The following is a 20,685-nucleotide window of genomic DNA, read 5'->3' on the forward strand; positions in this document are numbered from 1 at the left end:
AGCAAATGAAAGCATAAAATGTGATTGATTAAAAATCCACTTGCATAAAAATCTGCTACAAGGGAATATTTTTAATAATTTCAGTGACAAGGTCACATTGTCAATGCCTCATAGAAGTACCTGAGCAGTGAGGAAGAGTTCCACTCCAGCGGCTGTTTTCTTGGCATGCTCTAGTCGAGTTTCCTATGAGAGTTCGACTTCCTGCACAAGAGTAGCGAACTATAGATCCATATATAAATTTGTCTCCTGATAGAACTGCATTGGCTGGAACTCCAGGGTGACCACAAGATATTGCTACAGTGTAGAAGGAAAATGATTAGCATTATAGCAGTTCAACTTCTGAAAGACAACAACAGATTATGTAAAGGTTTATAAATATGAAGTTAGAATTATGCCCAATAAATAGTGGTGTGAATGAACTGTTGTCCATTTCTCTTGGTGCCCTGTATGTTTGTTCTTGATAAACCTTAGAGCATGGGAAACAAAATAAATAGAAAAGTGGATCTGAACTGTAATGGAGCAGATCCAATCACAGGTAGACTCAAAATCATGCAAGGCAGGTATATATAGTTTTACCATTCTTCCTGTCTGGGCAAAATTACATTTATAAAATCATCTTACCAAGTTGAAATCTTAACTATGTAAACTAAAAACAAACAAACAAAAATAAACAGTTCAGATATGAGCTTGAGTAAGCTCTCAGCCAGAGCGCTGGTTTCAAGAGGAAAAATTGCATGGGAAAACATGGAGTGTATCAGCCTTCTGTTCCCGGTAATAGAGGTGTACTGTTGCATATGCATATAGTAGATATATTGTTAAGGAAATTATCCTGAGTGCACCACAAGATTCAACACTGCCACAGGCAAAATCAATTATTTGCATGAACCTCTGAGATAATAACCAATGTTTCCTGGCCTACTGGCAAAATAATAATCATAATAATGGATCAGCATTAGTTCCGTTTGTTGATACTTACGCAAACATTTGGGCAATGATCTGCCCCACAAGCCATTAGCTTTACAGGTCAGAGAAGATGAACCTAGAAGATAAAACCCTTTCTTGCAGTGGTACACCACACTGATTCCATACTTGAAAGATTCAGGGAAATTCTGTTGTCCATGACGAACAGCGTTTTCCACAACGCCTGGATCTGAACAGTTCACCACTGCAAGCCAAATACAAGGTTTGTCACTACTGAAGAATGGAGAATTCAAAAGAAAATATATTTAGCATGTAACAGTCCAATGCTATTGAGAGCTCAACACCACAGCAAGTAATTAATGACAACTACCTTTGATTTGACATTTTACTTTTGGATGGTTTTCCATAATCAAACACTAAAGCTTTTTGATTGTGGAAATATTTGATAATATGTAAAGAAATGTCACTATTTCTATTAACGTGGTGATTATGGCACTTGCATTTAGCACCAAGAGTGTGGTATGCATTAAAAAGAACACAGAAGTGGCATCATCCCTTACATGGGACTTTAGCAGACAGAAGGCTATGATTAAAGTAAAGGTATAAGACTGACAAAGAGTGGTGGTGTTAGAGTAGGAGAGGGAAAAACTAAAACATCAGGGCATATTAGGAAAAATGACTAAGTGCATGAAATTATGGGTAGAGGGGGTTAGGGGGTAGTTAGGACACGTAGGAGCACATGAACACATTGGACACATAGCAAGAAGAGGAAATACACCAGGAGCTGGGAATTAAGAAGATATTTAACACCAGCAGCACAAGAGTTAGGCACACATTGATTTCAGTGAGATGTAGGAGCATCAACAGGATTTTCTGAGTCCAGTACACTGTATGTTGATTGATCTGTCTACCCCATCTGGAAAAGAGGGCAGACATTTGTATAAAATGTGCATGCATTTTGTATGATATGCAAAATTGTATCTTGTTCTGAGGGTGGGATAGTGTGCCGCAAAATAACTTGGGGACTGCATCTGATAGAATGTGAAAAAGTGAAACTTTCCCCATGAATATATTTCCATAGTAGAAAAGGCTTAGCCAGCCTAAAGACACAAGAGCACGGCTCTTTTTCAATGCCTTCGACCATGCAAAGTACTCAAGCTTCATGAGTCTGCACCTCAGACCAGGCAAAGAACTCAAGCTTCATGAGTTGTGATCCAGTTATGATATGGTAAACTGGTAATACTACATTCTGTGCAATTTGCAAGCACGGTAATTAAGATGGCAGGGGGTGAAAAGAGATTTAAGATTTACAGCAACCAAGGTTCATATGCCTATGCTTGAATAAATTCAAGTTTAAATGGTTAAAAAGCAAGCAGTGTATTCTAAGGGCATTTGTTATGGTTATTTCTTATTTATATTTCATAATCACTACCACAATGTTATCAGTAGAGGACAAACAGCCACCCTGTTTGTTTGGTTTTTTTGAGTGAAAAGGATTTGAGCCTAGTACTAGTGTGAACAATCCACCCCCAACAATCCTTCTGTCCCCCCCCCATGCCTGGAAAAGCATTTAATCATTACCACACTATGTGACTGCTACAGAACCTACCCACCTCAATTGTCTTTCCCTAAAAAAAAAAAAAAAACCTTTTGACAATAAGTATTTAGGTCTTCCTTGGGATTGCATGACTCTGAATTTTTCTTCAGCACTCATCAGTCACAGCTCTGATGTCACTCATTGGCTAAACACACTGAAAGGCTCGTATCTCACAAAGCAATTGCTTCAAATGGTGCCTGCTTTGTTCATAACTATCATTCCAAAGGGAACAGAGTCTTACTTTTTTCTAATTAAAGCTCAGAGTCTAGGGCCACTGCTGGCTCTGGGCCTAGTACAGCAAAGTCCCTTGTACCCTTCTCTCAGTCGCCCCGTGTTCATAATTGCGCACTGAATTGCATACAAGTACTAGAAGCTTACAAGAGGGACTAAAACCCAACATCTGTTTCAATCCTCTATATAATCACATAGAGTAAGCATTCAGATTTAAAACAAAACAAAACAGGTGGCCACAGGTTTATATAAGGCTACCTAGACACAAGTGGAAAACTCTTTCCTGTTTACTGTTTCACTGAGCTAGAATTCTGGGGAACATAAAGGTGAAATCCTCAATAACAGTGAGATAATGTGAAAAGAGGAAGGGGAAATCCTTTGTTTATTTTGTCACCCATCTTTAGAAGAGAGGAGTAAAATACTGGAAACACTTAATTGTGCAGATCCTGGCAATGACAAACACAGGAGAAAGGTGGCTTATGGTTTGAGATTTGTCTCACAATTTTCTGTCTCTGTAGAGAAGGTCCAAGCCTGTAAGCACTTCACTTCTTTAGTAAGTAAATCAACAGTGCTGTACTGCTGTTCTCTCAAATTCCTTATGGCTCCACACACACATACCCTACCTTACCCAGTGAACTAGGAATTTCACCTTTTTGCAACTACAGCTTGGGTTTTGCTCACATTTATCTGGTACTTTTATTCCTACTCTAGGAGGAACTCCATTACATTAGTAATTAAGGCTACAATTTGTAAACTTCAACTGACTTATTTTACCTAAGCTTTTTAACTTCAGTGGGAGAGAAGTGTGCCAGAGTAAATTGTTTCTGCTCTGTGTTTTAATTCACCCTCCTTCTTCTTATGGCTGAAAGGTTGCCTTAACTGCAAATTGCAATGATATCAACTTGCCAGTTCAACAAACCCTCCCGACTTTGTGGGTGGTTTCCACTCATGTATATAAGCAGCCTGCGTATATATGCAGCCCAAGATTTTTAGTCTTGGGGAACTTTAACATTCATCTAAGGCTCCCTGGTCTGCTGCAGCTCAGGATTTAATAAAAGTACATATTATGAGCATCTCAGAACGATAGTATGCACAACAAATAAAGGGATACAATTTTATCCAAATAGTATCTGTATTGTATTAATATAAATTTTCAAAAATACAAAATAGCAAAGAATGACAACTATAGATCACTGGCAAAGCATCCTTCAACATAAATCTTTCTCAAGTCCCTCCAAATGAATGGTGATTTCTGATACTGTGGGGGAGGGGGAATCATAATCAGATTCTAGCTTGAATGATCCAGAGCAGTAGTCTTGCCAGGATAGCTGTGTGTTAGATTTAGTTCTGCCAACTTGCTGAGCTTCTTTTATAAGAAATGTCTTTCTGGCTACCAAATATGCTTCAGTATACAAAACAAGCTGTTTGAAGCGCTGTCCTTACTCCACTGGAACAGGATGCTATTGCTGCCATGGGCCTGTCTCAAATCACAACTGGTTCAACACATTGGTTTTCTGTACTGGGGCGGGCAGGAGCCAGTAATGACACAATTGTCATCGGCAGATCAGTTTTGGAATGCATGCTGCCTTTAACCTCCACTTGGGTGGAGGACCAGTTTTCATGGTCCATTTGCAGAGGTTCTAGCTACACATGCGGCTGGAATGTGGATTCTGACAGGTTTTGACAATGGTAATATACATCTCACCAAGAAAGATTTGTCACCTCTGCTGTATGGGTCAGAGCTTTCATGGTTCTGGTGGCCCAGTTAAGGAAGTCCTTGCCTAGGAATGCTCACCTAACCAACTCATTCTGCATCAGGAGTGAGGAACCTGCAGCCCTCTAGATCAGGTGTGTAGAAACTTTGACTCTCTAGATATTACTGGACTACAACTCCCCTCATCCCTGACCATTGAACATACTGGCTGGGGCTGATGGGAGTTCGGAATCTGGCATCTGCAGAGCCACAGGTTTGCCATACCTGCTCTATAATACTAGACAATTTATGAAGAACACTCTCTTTTATTGGGCTTTTGGCTTGGTAGAAGTTTACAGTCGGAGATACTGGCTAAATACAGAGTTGATGTTATAGTTCTTGCCTTTGATGTTATGTTGGAGAATTTTAACAAAAACAGAAGAGGAAGCAAAAATTGCTGCAGTTTTCATGTTCATCTGTGGTCAGGAATGGAAATCAGCCAGACAAATACAACTGGTATTCGTTCATATTATTGTTCTTTTTAAGTCCACAAACAATATGTAATTCATGTCTTCTTTTTTTACATTGTTTTGATATTTCCTTTACACTGAAATGAATGTAAGTTATGTAGATACATAAGTTATGTAAGTTACATAGCTTGCATTAAATAGCAGAGAGCAAAAGGATTAATGTCGTATTTCGCAGAAACCAAGCAAGAACAGTGGCTAGAAGTGCTTGTTTCAGTCTCTGGCTGGCTCACTCTCTATGGTCTTTCCTGGACTGGGATAGCCTCAAGTCTAGATTACTGTTATGTGGTAAATGGAGGGCTGCCCTTGAAGATGGTCTGGAAGCTGCAGCTAGTGCAGAATGTGGCTGTTCAGCTATTGAGCAACATGCCAAGCTAGGACCACATTACACATTCTTCATGATCTGCACTGGCTGCCTATTTGCTTTGGGCTCAATTTAAGAACTCCCCTACACAACACCTAGAACATAGGAAGGAGCCACAAGGGGCACGTAGAAGATAGGAAAGGCTACTACATTTTTATCTTAACCTTCTTTCAGCTTAGCATGGTACAGAGGTTCCACTTCTCCACACTTTATTTATGTTCACAACAATCCTGTGAAGTAGGTTTGGCTGAGAGATAGTGACTGGCGCAAGGTTACCCTATAAACTTCAGGAATGAGAAGGGATTAACCTAGGGTTGTTTCTTTTTGTCTACCACTCTAACCACTGCACCTACTTTATATGTTTTCCCCAGTGGGGAAAATAGCAGGGGTTGAGGAGCAATTTAAACCAGGCAAACAGGTACCCTAAATAGGCTGAAATGTACCTTTAATTCTTGTGGATAAAGCCTTTTTCTTTAAATATGCAAGTATATTTACAACTACTAGGAAAAGAAAGAAAGAATGAAATGAGGCCTCAGTTTAAGCTGCTTCGAATATACAGTGCTATCTGATTTCCCTGATTGTCCTGATTGGGACCCAGCTGTAAATAAAGGCAAGAGTGCAAGAGGAGATTGCTTTTTCTCAATGACAGGTGCCAAGAGTTACATGGGAAATAAATGCAGGCATTTTGAATTTAGTCTGTTGAAAAACAAACACCCCAGTTTGACATGGATTCAAACACATGATGACGTAGTAGTCCTCCAGCTAGTTTTCAGATGAAATGTTGAATATGCATATTGAAAAGCACATTGCCATTTATTCAAAAGCTATTTTAGAGAGATCCAGTATTATTGTTCTTTTTGAACTCTGTCGTTCCTGTTAAGGGGCGTTTTTGCCTCCACCCGAAATGTAGGAGAAGGCTCGGGAACGATCTCGAAGCTTCTAAAGTGTGCCACGTGAGATCAAGGGGGCCAATCAGGTCTGGGATTGAGCGGAGTATTTAAAGCCGCTCCTTCCCTTAGCGTTTGCCTTTTTTGCCTCGCGGCATACCTTGCGTGGTTTGCGCTTCAAGGGCTCCGTCAGCATTTGTTTGTGACCATTTTTATTGCCTGCTTGCTGGTTTCTCCGTTGCTACTGCCTGCTCCCGTCCCCTGCTTTATTCATTCAATTAAATAGGCTCATTTCCCCGCTGATCAGCTGGGCTGCGGGCGCCCGCCCACGCGCCCTGCGGCTTCCTGCTGGCTCTCCGGCTGCTGCTCGTTGACGAGTTCTCCCAGAGTTAAAGTGTTTGTTGTTATTTCATTCCTCCTTTTTCCTTAAGGGTCGGTGGGTGGTGTCCTTCATTGTTTTTGTACCCTTAGTTTGATTGGTATCAGTTTAATCCCGTTGTCTTGCTTTAATCCCCCCTCGTTATTTCTTAGGCTCTTGTTATTCGGCTTGCTTTATTATTGTTTAAGTAGGCTGTGGTAATGTGGCGGTTTCCCGCCTTCCTCGCCTCGTGTTCCGCTCCCATTCACCACCTTCGGAGTGTTAGGGAGTGTGTGTGGGGGGAGGAGGGTTCGTCTTTCTCCCCCATCCCCACGCATCTGCTCTGCAGAGGGGAACTGTTTCGCAGTATAATAGCAGGCGGGCGTTTTAAACGTGCCGTTTGCTTGTTTTTCTGTGAGTTATAGAGAGTGGGGGGGGCGGTTTCCTCCCCCTTTTTATCCCTGTGCGTCAGCTGTTCAGCGGGTGGATAGTTTCATAGTATAACATGCAGGCGTTTTAAATATGCCGCTTGATTTGTTTCTCCTTTTGCCTGCCAGCTTAGGAGAATTGTTGAGAGTTGAGGTGGTGGTTTTCTTTCCTTTTCATTCCCGCGCGCCAGCTGTTTAGCGGGTGCATAGCATGCCTGTATTTACTTGCACGCAGGCATTTGGTTTGTTCCCTGCCTTTGCCCCTGCTTTCGATGCTTTTGAAGCTATCGCCTGAAGGGAGTGTAGGTAGAGCTATGCATCTTTGAGTGGCCTCGCCAGCCTGCTATAGAGTGGAAGCAGCAGCCTCCTGCCTTGCCTGAGCTTTATTTTCTAAGTACTTAATAGGATTATCTTCCTGCAGATGGGTAGGTTATGCAATTGGCTTTAGAGGGGTGCCCTCAGCCTGCTCTAGAGTGTCTGTAGCCTTGTGCCTTGTGTGCACTTTAATTGTATATGTAACTAATTTGATTACGTCATGCAGACTTGGTGTGCATATTGCATTTAGTCACCACAGCAGTACAATATGGGGGTTAAGTGGTGCTGGTCCTTTGGGTACCTTGTTTGTTTGTTTCTTTGTTTTGCAGCGTGCCTGCAGCCCTATGCTCATATTTCTCTATTACCCCCCCTTCCTTTTTTCTCTCAGGCTGAGTTCAAGTTAATTTTTTATGTGCAGCTTCATTCATTAGGGGTTTGGGGTATTTCATTGTGGGGTACAATTAATTGATTTCTCCCCTGGGCATATTTTGCCAATATAAATAACTATATGAATATATAAATAAATAATTTATTGGTTGATTGATTTGATTGATCAATTAATTAATTAAGTGCCATTTATATGGTTTGTGTTTCATTTGGATTAGCTTGAACTCAATACAGTTATATTTGGTTGTTTTGCAATCACTTCATTGTTGTTCCTTGGTGAGTTCAAGGTTTGCCTTATAATGCTGTTTTAGATTATTTAGCCTCTTAATTCTGCTCTATGTATCATACAAAATAATAAATAAATTAAAATAAAATAACAATAAAATGATATGCCTATGCAATATCACCTTTGGAGGGCATAATAGATGTTTTAATCTGGGTAAATAAAAATCCTGCCTCCTAGAATTCCTATGAGGATTTAAGAAGAGCCATAGGAACATGAGAAGAGCCTGCTGGATCAGGCCGGTGGCCCATCTAGTCCAGCGTCCTGTTCTCACAGTGGCCAACCAGGTGCCTGGGGGATCCCCGCTAGCAGGACCTGAGTGCAAGAACACTCTTTAAAATATGTCAATATAGTGAGATTCAGTGCAAGGCAATGTATGCCATGTAAGTTTAAAGGAAATGCTCTTAGCCAGTTAAAATTCATCATTGTGGCTGTCATTATGAGCTAAGAGGTTTATGCTAATGATTAAATTGAAAAGATTATAAATTCGCTGAATCAGATGTATGGCTTTTTGTAGGATTAAGTTTAATTGTAATTTTCTTTAAGGATCTCTAGTAGCGGATTAGCTGATAAAAACTTATTTATTCAGCAGGAGTATGGCAGGAATATTTTGATATGTAGGAGTTGCTTGGTCACTTGTACTTACCTTTTAGGTCATTTCCTTCTGACAAAGCATTAATTCAGTGCCTTTGTGAGAACACGGAAGTGGTGTGCTCACGTTTTCTATTTCAGTGGTGTCTCAGATAGGAGGTGTGTGGATATCCCCTGTGGCTTACTTTTTGAAGGACCTCAGCAGCTATTCTTTGTTTGGGAGAAGCGGACTTGTCCTGGAGGATGCACTGCAGGTAAGCTTTGATGCAGTTGGTGGCTGGAATTTTGGTGTTAATTTCAGGTCCTTTGGTGTGCTGAGAAATGGCTGGCTTCCATGAGGGGCATGGGGTTTCCCCTGGATTTTATTTTCTTGGGCTATTTTTCCAATAGTGCTTGTGGTACATGTGTGACCTTCTGCCCTTCAGAATTAAATGGTACGTTTTCAGTCCAGCCTGGCTATTGATTCTTTGGTAAATTCCCAGACCCCTAGCTCTACTTGTGCCATGTGCCTTGTGCATGTGTTTGCTCTGCAATGTACATTCTTATATTTTGCTCATGGCTCAGCATGTTCCGGGTTTGCAGACTGATGCGGCTGTGCCATCTTGGTATCCCCCACTTCGGGCGTGGCCGATATCTGTTTTACACCTTCATAGTTCATGTTCTCCTAAAAGGGGCAGGGTGTTATCATAAGTAATATATCCGCCCACCTTTCTGCCTGGCCTTTAATTTCCATGCCAAGCGCATTCTGAAACCCACTTCATGAAATTCAAAGGTGATTGTGGCGCTCCACCCTAAGGCCGCCCGGTTCTATGTGGCCATTTACCCCTGATGTACTCATGATGCTTCTGCCTTCCATCAGCACTTTGTGTTTCCCTCTTTACGAGGGAAAGTTATTCCTGGAAGTGGCCTTAATGGTTTGTAGGGAGCCTTTTGCCCTAGTAATATCTTAGCCTTCAAGGCAAATCACATCATGTGGAGCCCTGCGCTTACATTTCTGTGATTTTTCAGTGCATATACTCACTACGGACCAGGGAGGTAGTAGCTGGGTGTTGTAGCTGAGGTGCTACCCATGGCCCACCTGGTGTCTGGTTTTGCTCTAAAGGAGCTTTCTTTCTGTCAGGCCAGCGGGCCAGTGCTATCTTTTTATATGCATCAATGGCTATGCATTGACTCAATTCTAATTTTGGTATATTCCCAGGGCCATGAGGGCCCGTGGGTGTGATACCCGAGGGGAAGGGTTATATTTCTTCCATACAGGAGCGGCTGTTGCCGCTGCCCTCATAGACCTGCTTTCTGGCAGCTTTCTGGTCATACAAGCCGGCGTTACCTGTTCATACATCTGGATGGATTCGCACTAACGTATTTCTTTTCAAAGTGGACCGGCAGCGACCATCGCCCTCGTGGGCATGTGTCCAGATAGTATTCAGGCTATACAAGCCAGCGTTACCTCCTTTCCTGTGGAGCTTTTGGCACTTAGAAGTTGGGGCCGCTATTGCATCTGCTCTTGCTCCCAGTACTCAGAAAGCGTATCAGCGTTCTTTTGCGAAGTTCCAAGCTTTCAGAATCCGTGCTGCTTTACCTATGGCGTGAGCTTTTCCTGCGGATCAATTGTTACAGTATATGTTGCATTTGAGAGGGCACGGCTCTTCTGTTTCCACTATCGCTGGGCACCTCTCCGCGCTGGCCTTTATCTCTAAGTAACGAGGACTGCCGGATCATTCTGTAGATTTTAGGGTCAGAAAGGTCCTTGAGGGTTGGTCGCGTTCCGCTCCCAGGCCCGCTGACCAGAGGATGCCAATCACGCCCGATGTCCTCCTCAAGATCCTGGCATTGTTTCGTTCTTTATGCTCATCCCAGTATGAAGCGCACCTTTTCGCCGCAGTAACTCTGACGATGTTCTATGGTGCTTTTGCCCTAGTGAAGTGTTAGTCCTCTCTAAGCGCGATGTGTCTTACAGAGCCTTATGCTCAGGCGATTGCACGTTAGGTGCTGATATGGTTAGGTTTTCCCTGCGAGTCTCTAAGACTGATCAGAAGGGCCGTGGCAGTCTTGTGTCTTTACGCAGCTGCCAAGTTTTGGAATTATGCCCTGTGTCTGCAATGCGTCAATTCCTGCTTCTAAGGCCAGCGGGCCTGCGTTATCTTTTTATACATGTGGATGGTTCTGCCCTGACTCAGTTCCAATTTTGGGCCGTTTTTCGGTGGGCCTTGTTGGCCACTGGTCGCGATGCTGGAGTCTATGGGCTGCATTCATTTCAGATTGGAGCGGCCACGGCCGCTGCCCTCGTGGGCATGAGCGTTAGCGACATCCAAGCGATTGGCAGGTGGCGTTCCTCCACTTTTCAGTCTTATGTTCGGTATTAATATTGTATTTAATTTTGTTTTTCTTTAGGTATTTTAAGTCTTCCAGTTCTTGTGCGGATCGTTCTGTGTGGCCTTTCCATCTTGTTTTGGGCACATCGGAGGGCCTCTTCGTCGTTTTCCGGAACGCAGCTGCAGCTTTCTGCATCAGCGATAGTTAGCTGGGAGGCACGGAGGGGCATGTTATGGGATGCGTTGTTGCCATTGGTGTGCCGTACCATGGCATCAGTGGCCCCGCCTCACATTTTGTTAATTCACTTGGGAGAGAACGACCTTGTGCAGCGCCCAGGTATGGACTTGCTGCTCAAGGTCACTCGTGATCTCACGTGGCTTAGGCGTTCTTATCCTACTCTAATTTTGGTGTGGTCAGCTATGCTCGTGAGACGAGTATGGAGGGGGGCTCTTCACCCAAATAAGATCGATAGGTCGCGCAAATGGGTGAATAGGAAGGTTAGGGATTTGGTTTTATCCCTTGGGGGGGCATGCATAACCCATGACAGGATAAGGTTTTATTCCCCTCAATTGTTTAGGGACGACGGCGTCCACCTGTCAGAGTGGGGATGTGATTTGTTTTTAGAGGATTTGAGGTTGGGTTTGGGGAGTTTGTTTTCTTCTTTGGGTTGAGGGGACCAAGCTTGAGCTGATTCCCTCTTGTGGCATGGAATTCGGGCAGGTGAGGTATATTGGGTTATTTTGAGGCAGTTAAGGTATACAGGTAAGGGGCACTCCCCAGGGAACCATCAAAGCTTAATGCCTGGTGGAGAACTGAGGAGTGTCCTTGTGGGACCTGCTTGCACATCATGGTGAACGCCTGTACGGCGGGGCCATGGTGCGGAGGTTGGAACCACAGCTGACTTCAGCAGCAAGGAGGGAGGTTTTCCCCCACGTCCTTGACTATGGAGTTAAGGTCTGAAGAGAGTTATTTGCCTTTAGAAGGCGTGGGAGTATTCCCACATATATAGGTGGCCTCACCTGCCTGAAGCAATTTAATCTGATGAATTGGCTTATCTGCATTTGATGTAGAATGTTATATTTAATAAATATAACATTATTCCAACTTGTGTCACGAGTCTTCTTGGGTGTGGGGGCAATGATGTCTGGTGAAACTAAATTATATACACACTGTTGACCTTATGCTAAGCAATGGGATGACAAAGGAGTGGATGCTTACAAACCCTTCATATTCATATTAGCAGCTTCTAGTTGCTTACTCAGTAGAGGAAGTTAAGTAAGACAAGGTTCATGAGACTTCCTGTGACTGGAACAAATGTAAAGGGTATAGTCAGCAGAAGTGAAATCTAAAGTAACTATACTTGGCTCAGGAACAAGGAAATTATTTAGAAGTCCTAATGAGCTTCAACCAACGCAAAATTCAAAGCCAACATGAGGGCAAAGCACAGAGAATTCTGGGAACAGCAGGAGAATTTTTATATGGTTAACCATTTTTTCCCCTTGGAATATTTCCTACAAATCATGTTGCCATCAAGTTACATATTTTCAAAAGAATTTTTATCCTCCTGTACTGTGAGGTAACTTAGTCTTGCTTACATGGTTCTCTCCCTTCTCAATTTCTTTCCCCCTCACAACAGCCCTGTAAGATAAATTGGGCTTGGAGATAGTGCGTATCCCTGAGCTTTGTGGCTGAATGGGGCTTTGAATCCAGGTCTCTCTGATCCAAGTCCAGCACTCCTAGTGTCTATATAGAGAACTCGGGTTATGCTCTGATAAAATACTGGCAGAAAGGTTCAGGGCAGGTGAAATAATTTTGATAAGATCAGCAAGGGGTTTTTTTTGAGCAACCGTTTCTAAAATGTTCTGGTTATATATAAATATCTGAATTTCATTTCCCAGCTCCAGCATTACATTTACTACCTATTTGCATGGACTGTCAAGGTGCAAGCTGTGAATGTTGTTTGACCTTGCTTAGCATTTCACAGTGACAAAAAGGACTTGTGCCGGTAGTTACAAAAAAGCATAATAATAATGCCCCATGTTTATTCACCCGCCCCTTTTCAAATCATTTTCACACAATCAGGTGGCATAACAAACTCCTTAAGTACAAATAAGTGCAGGAAAAATACAAATAGTTTCAGTTTTTCTTGCAAGGGAAAACTGCTACCAACACCCCAAGGTTTTCATTAAAAGGTGTAGTCAGCCTGGTGCAGCAGAGAATGAACTCCCCATGAATTTCTTTGTTTCTAACACTGTCTGAAATTTGATACTTTTTGCTATATAGCATATTTGCAGTAGCTTCTTAGTATAAACGTAAAAAGAACGTTAACTAATTCACACAAGAAATTGTCCTCTAGAGCTCCTTGCAGAACTGATCACCATATTGATGCTGTGCAAAAATACTTTAAGGGAAAGGGTAGTTTCATATATCTCCACTGTAGCTGAGATAATCATTATGGCTACAGCTTTGGACACTTATCCTTATCATAAATCTATTTATATAATATACTAGGACTTATGCAATTATTTTTTTAAAGGGGTGTCTGTCCACAATCTGTAAGATGTTACAGGTGGAAGAGAGGACAGGTTAATTGTGGTATAAGGGCATTATTTTGGCAATAATAGTAGCAGCAGCAGCAACTTGTTTCCAAATAGGTTTCCTTCTCTAAATGAAGTAATTCAGTTCTTGAAGTTGCAGATTTCCAGAATGACTAAAGAGAATGGTAGGAAGGGTTCAAATTTTGCGTCATATTATTAAGGTAGAACAGCTGCACAGGATTGTTTTTCCCTACCTCGGCAAGTAGGTAAGGAGCTGCTCCATTGTCCATTGCTCCGGCATTGTGCTTGTGAGGCACCCTGAAGTAAATATCCCGTGTTGCAGGTGAAGTTGACAACATCATTCAAATTGAACTCACTGCCGTTGGTCACTCCATGAGCAGGGTTTCCAGGATGACCACATGTGATTGCTTTCAAAAGAAAACACAGAATAGATTATATTATTTATTGTTATTATTTATTATTTATATTTTTATTTTTTATTATTAATTATAATAATATTTATTTATTTATTACATTTATATCCTGCCTTTCTTTTCATGATAGAAAGCCAAGGCAGCTTACATATGGTTCCCAGATGGTCTCCCATCCAGGCACTGCTTAGCCTCAGCAGGGTACTGGCCTCATGTGCCTTCAGACCATAGCCTGGGACTGTAAGCCTATGGCAGGGGGCTGTCAGTAACAACAATGTGTAACACATCCTTGTGCCATGATCCAGAGATATTTTATGGATGGAGGGTTGAGATACACACACAGAGCTATGCTGCCTGTAATGGCACAGGACTAAACTTTAACAGTGCATTTCACTTCAACACCATCACTACTATGCGATATTACTTTGGTGCCAACATTCCACTAGGTGCTAAACAGCATAATCCTTACCTTGAGGGCTTTATACTCTGAAGGACTTAGATCCACCAAACTGGATGCATATTATCACCTATGCTGGATGCTTGACACCCCCTGCCATTTTTATAGTTCCATGCAGGCAACAAAAAAAGAGCTTTACCAAGCTCCAGGTGGTCTGCCATAGTGGACTGTTTAGTTTGGTTGGTCATAAATCCAAGTAACACCTTGTCTTCATTGTGTGTGTAAGTAGTTTTGAATCTCAAAGATCAAAGGACTTCTCAGGTTAAAAAATGACATCTCCCTAGTATAGTCAAGAGTATTTTTGTAAAAAAAATGAATGAAAAAAGATTATGAATGGTCTTCATAAGTAACAAAGAGAACAGCTGTTGAATACATAGTAGGGGTTATATATGAAATAGCACAAAGTCACAGTCCTGTCAGTGTAAGGATTTCCACTTTCGCCCTCCACCTACACATCCTCTGCATCTGCTTGAGGGGTTCTCCCCACTGTCTGGAGCAGTTTTGAGGGAAATGGGGCATGCACTGGGGGAGGAGAGGGGGAAAGTCCTCTTGCACGAGTGGAAATCCTTGCACTGATAGGGCATGTTAATTGGATATTGCCCTAGGTTTTTACCAGAACTGTCTTGCTGTATGAGACCCAATCCAGCATTCTCTGTATTCTCTATTGTTTGTAGTTGTAACCTGGTAATGAGATATTGCCATGGAATATGGAAGTTCAATCTTTTGCTATCTTATGATAGCTATCACAACAGATGGCTACTGAGAGATCAGTCCTCCTGAGTGATGTAAATTTGCCTAATAACATATTAGGGTTTTGCTACCTGACACTTTCTTCACCATGAATGCTACAATTCAGTGAGCTGGCAGAAGAGATTATATGTGGTATGTTGTTGCAAGTAAAGTTGAGGTTGTTTGTAAAAATTGCAATAGTGAAGGGCACTTGTATTTAGATTATTGTCCTTTTCAGCAAATGCATATTCCACTCAGTCAGTTCCTGTTTACACCCCTCATTACTCTTGACAGATGCTGTTTTTTGCGATGCCTTCCAGAGACAAAAGGTCTCAGCCCTAGTGTCTAGTCTTACCACATCATCATTACTGTTGTCACACATTGCCAACCTCTTGTCAGATCAACACTCTGCAACTGTGGTGTTTGCAAGTAAAGGCATATCTGAAAAATATTGCAACTGCAATGTTATTTCCCCCCCTATTTCCCCAGTAGCCTTTATACAATAGCTATATATTATTTGTTTAGATAATGTTGTTACAGCTCATATTTAAAGATGGCCTTAAATGAGTGATAAGTCTTCTTGTGGGTGTCAGTTCCTTCATTCAACTCCATTAGTCATACCTAAGCCAGCCAGAAGGCCCAAGAACCCTTGTTCCACTGAATTATGAAGGCTACTTTCAACAAAGTGTAACTGACAACAAACAAACTTCTATTCCTACTTTAGAAAGGAATTTACTAATGGGGAAAAGCCTTGCATTTTAAGAAAGCACCTATAGCTAACAGATATTTCTATCAAACTTTAAAATGCAGGAAAATTGGGCAGCTATAGTGAATGCACGAGGGGAGCAGGAGGCCTGACCTCTCTGAGATATTGTACTGCCCTACAAATTTGTAAAAATGCAAACACAACTGAAGTTGGCCTTTCACATACTTTGGTAATGTGTCTCTGAGCATATGATGAGTGGTGGCAACACCTGCAATCAGGATTACATCTCCAAAGATGGAGAATTATTATTATTATCTAAAATTTATTCGACGCCTATCTGGCAGGACAACCTGTCACTCTAGGCGACATACAAAGGAATAAAAATACAAAAACAACATCAAAATAAAAATCAACAGGTACATAATAAAAATACTGTTCACATAAGACCCCAAAAATCAGACCACCCCCTTAGCTACCTAACTGTGGCATGTTACATTTTTTGTATGTTTCCCTGCTTTTTAAAGTTTGATAGAAATATCTGTTGGCTATAGGTATGTTCTTAATCTGCAAGGTCCTTTTTTCCTATTAGTGGGTTTCTCTTCTTTTTAATCAGGGCTGTAAGAAATTGGATCCTGTGCAAGTTTGCTGAGAATCGATTAATCATTTCCATGCTTATTGAATTTAATGAGATTTACTCCGCTGCAATCATGCTTAAGATAGGTTTGTTCATTTGATACAAATGATACAAAATCATTGAAGTAGATATAACAGTTTTTTTAAAAAGAGGAAGATAGTAAGTATAAACACTCTAGTCTAATATGTCTATCTTTAGAGCCTATTATAATCCTGCTTCAGTAGTCTGAAAAGCAATAATGAAAATTGTGTGTCTTGTATAAAACCTTAACAAATATTTGTCCTAAGAGCTCCAAGTGCTTTGCATATATTATGCCAGTAAGCCATACAACAAATATGTAAGGCAGGTTCGGGTTAATATCTCTATAGCATGACAGGAAGCGTGTGGATTATCCACAGAGTGCATGTGTGAGCCAAGATTTGGAGTTGGCTCCTCCAACTCATAGTTCATGCTCTAAACAACTACACTGCACTAGTGCTAGGTTTTCCAGCAGAGTATTAAACCTGTCTGATTCTCTTTAGGACATTTCAGAATTGCACTTGAGCACCAACCATTACTTATTGTTCTTACACATCTAAGAGCTGATCAGCTTGCTATTGCTTGCAGCAAAACAGGTAAGTGAGAAAGGTGTTACTTACAGACACAAACTGGTGTTTGCCCAGACCACTTGTGATCTTGCAGGCATATCCGAACAGATGTGCCAACAAGTCGAAAACCAGGATTACACTGGTACACAACAGTGTCACGATAACTGAAGCCATCTCCACTAATGTGGCCATTTACGATTGGATCTGGAGAACCACAATGTCCAGCTAGAATAAGTGAGAGAAAGGAGAGGATGGAAAGCAGAATAAAAGAACACAACACCAAAGAGATATAGATCTGAAAATTCACTTAAAGCTCACATAGAAGTTGATCATGAGTAAGAATAGTGTTAAACAAAAAACATTGCCTTAAGCCCTTACCACCCCATGAGATACAACTGCCAAACTCAAAACATTGCTTTTGATCCTTGCTTATTTACAGTCCACCCTTCAATCAACATGCACTTATAAATTTATTAAAAAGTTGGCGTTTGGTCCCTTGGTGCAGAGTGTAATGTTGTTCTGTAACTGTACATGATAACTGCAGACATACTTTGTCCAGCTTGTGAATTAACTGAAATAATGAACATTTCTGCATGAGAGATTCCTCACGTTGAAGAAGCCATGAAACTGCCCAGTTCTCAAGTCTATGCTCTGTGGGCAAAGTGCAGATTTGGGGAGGAAAGACTGTAGATCATGCACACAATTAATTGTATGTGTTTAGCAATCATATGGATCCTGATTTGCTGCTCTGTGGACACAGGATACATTTGCTGATGCTTCTCAGTCAGTCCAAATTCAGATGTTCCTATACTGAAATTGGTTTATTACTGCAGACATGAAAATGAAAAACTGAAATGCAATTGCTATAATGGAGCCAGCTTTATTAAAACATAGGAGAGCTCAGGCTGACTGAAAAGTACTTACCTGGAACATGACATTTTTATTTTTGTCTGAATGAAAACTTGACAGCCATGTGCATGTTCCATGTCATTCATTTCACTTACAGATCATGTTGCTTGGTGGATTTAATGATTTCCTTTCATTTTGAACCAAGTTAAATTAAACACCCTATCAGCTAAAAGAATTTAAGGAGCAAGGCAATAAAACATATGTAAACCTCAAGCCAAATTAGACCATAAGTATATTAAAGAGATTGTTAGCAATCTATTTTTATAAACAATGGGTTGTATGCAATATAACACTAACTTGCTGCTTCCATCAGCACAAGGATTTCTCTTTGCACAATGTCTCATTGCACATGCCCCCTAACTCTATTCTGGGGAGTTCGCCCAGCTGTCTGGAGCAGCTTTGGGGATAGTGCAGGGTGCATGTGGTCAGAGAATCCCATTGTGCTAATCCTTACACTATCACTATAATTTAATTGAATACCACCCTATGCTTTCAGGAACTTAAAAAAAGATGGACTGGTTCAATATTGGTTCATCATACTAATTATACACTCTGCTGTTTAACCACAGCCACATACATGGTTCCCTTTTCAAAAGTTCTGTAAAAGTACACTGACGCCCTAGAGGCCACTCATGGAAATAATTCATTTTCATACTATAGTATGATACTAGATCATCTAGATACTGGTCGATATTCAGTGCTGCCATTCTGCTCATGGAATTGCTTTTGATCTAGTGGGGAAAGGCCACTAATATAATAAAAAGGGAGATGATTTTTGCCAATTTCCCCTTCCTGCAGCAGCCCCCTTCCCACACTGTCCACATTATTTTGGAGGGCCCCCAACACTCTGGAATCGTTTTTGGGGAATGTCCAATCTGGGTTCAGGACTGGTTATGGGACTGAATTGGCTTTGGTCGTTCTGATGGATGACCTTTATCAGGAAAAGGACAGGAGAAGGGAAACCTTGTTATTCTTACTTGATCTCTCAGTGGCTCTTGATACCATTGACTTCTGAGTATTCTTCTGAGCCAGCTTGGTGTGATGGGTATCAGAGGCACTGTTTTACAGTGGTTCCAATCCTTTCTTCAGAGTCAGTTTCAGATAACAGCATTGGGTGATGGGACCTTTGAGCTTACCATGAAACAATCTTCTACGTGCATGTAAAGATGATCTCAGGTGGGACCTGAGCTCCACCTTGTGGTTGAAGGCAGAATAATATGTTTGATTTTTGCGAGCTCTTTTGGCTCCTTCTTACATAGAGATATCAGTTCCTTAATGGCAAGTCCAGACAAGAACATAGTAAGAGTGAAAAGACAAACAGCAAACACTGCACTCTCTGCTTGTAAAGATGACATGCAACTATGAGAAAATGAGACAGTTAGACCAACTCAATTTAAGGAGAGGCCCTAAGATCATCTTTACATCCACATAGAAGACCATTTCATGGTAAGACCAAAGGTCCCTTATCCCATGCATGTAAGATTATCTCAGGTGGGACATACCACAGCTGACTCATGTAGGGAGGGTACCTTGTCTGTATAGGAACAAGGTACTTAGGGTCTGGTAGGAAATGCTGTAGTACCTGTGACCCAAAGGCTGCCTCAGGAGAGGCAAAAGTGTTGATCTTATAATGTTTGATAAACATATTTGGTGATGCCCACGGGGCAGCCCTGCACACTTCCAGTATGGATGCATCAGCAAAAAGGCTGCTGAGGAGGCTACTGACCTGGTGGAATGTGCCAGAACATTCAACAGAGGTGTCACATTCAGAGAACAGTAAGCCAAGTCTATATATGCCTTGATCCATCTCGACAAAGTAGTAGTAGATAACTTCATCCCTAGAGAAGAGGGGTGGAATGAAACAAACAGGGCATCTGTGTGACATATGGACTTGGTCTTAGTGATATATACCTTGAGGACGCTTCTTATGTCCAGGGAGTGCCATACCTTCTCAGTAGGGTCAACTGGAGATGGGCAAAATGAAAGTAGGAAAAGCTCCTGTTGGCAGTGGAATGAAAACAGGATTTTAGGTCAGAAAGAGGGAACCATCTGGAAGACCAATGCGTTCTTGTGGAAAGTACAAAAAGATTTGTCCATGGACAGTGCATTCAGCTCAGATACCCTCCTGACTGAAGTGATAGCCACAAGGAACAACACTTTGAGCAAGAGGCGGCAGAGCAAAATTGAGTTTAGAGGTTCAAATAGGGGCTGCTGTAATGCCGTTAAAACCTTGTGCAAATCACTAGTAGGGAACCTCTGCTGAGTAGGGGTCACATACAATGTGGCTCCCCTCAAGAAGTGCTTGAGAAATGGATGCATTCCTAATGGCTTATACAGCCATTTAGAGAGAATGGAGGATAGGGCTGATGCCTGATGCTGAAGAGTGTTGTGTCTGAGACCAAAGGAGATGCCTTTTCAGAGAAATGAAAAACTTCCTTGACTTTCACTTTTGGTTGTGCTATCTGTTTCATAGCACACCGTGAGAAAAACATTTTCCATGTGCTTTCATATAGTTGGAGGGTGGATGAACGATGAGGATCCATCATGGTGTCAATAACTTCGGGTGAGAGACCTTCCTTTAGCAGACTCTTCCTCTTAATAGCCACATGTGAAGGTCTAGCAATGTTGGATCTGGATGAAGACAGCCCTGCAAGAGAAGGTTCCTTCTGTGAGGCAATCTCCTTGGGTGATCTAGTTACTGGTCTAGAATTTCTGAAAACAATGACCTCTGAGGCCAAAACACCTCTGTTGAATGTTCTGGCACATTCCACCAGGTCAGCAGCCTCCTCAGCAGCCGTTT

At 41.7% G+C, this 20,685-nt stretch overlaps 1 protein-coding gene across 1 annotated transcript in view; it reads right to left on the bottom strand.

Moving 5' to 3' along the window:
- The window catches only part of CSMD1 (CUB and Sushi multiple domains 1), a 1,745,606-nt gene that overhangs the window by 88,940 nt on the left and 1,635,981 nt on the right, over positions 1–20,685 (bottom strand). Inside the window, exons 53-56 of the mRNA XM_061622907.1 lie at positions 17,028–17,201; positions 13,687–13,860; positions 977–1,165; positions 121–294 (exon numbers count right to left, since the gene is read on the bottom strand). Coding sequence (XP_061478891.1) covers positions 121–294; positions 977–1,165; positions 13,687–13,860; positions 17,028–17,201 — 711 coding nt within the window. The remainder of the gene's footprint in view (positions 1–120; positions 295–976; positions 1,166–13,686; positions 13,861–17,027; positions 17,202–20,685) is intronic.

The sequence above is a fragment of the Rhineura floridana genome, chromosome 4 (genome assembly GCF_030035675.1).
Source record: "Rhineura floridana isolate rRhiFlo1 chromosome 4, rRhiFlo1.hap2, whole genome shotgun sequence".
Taxonomy (NCBI): Eukaryota; Metazoa; Chordata; class Lepidosauria; order Squamata; family Rhineuridae; genus Rhineura; species Rhineura floridana.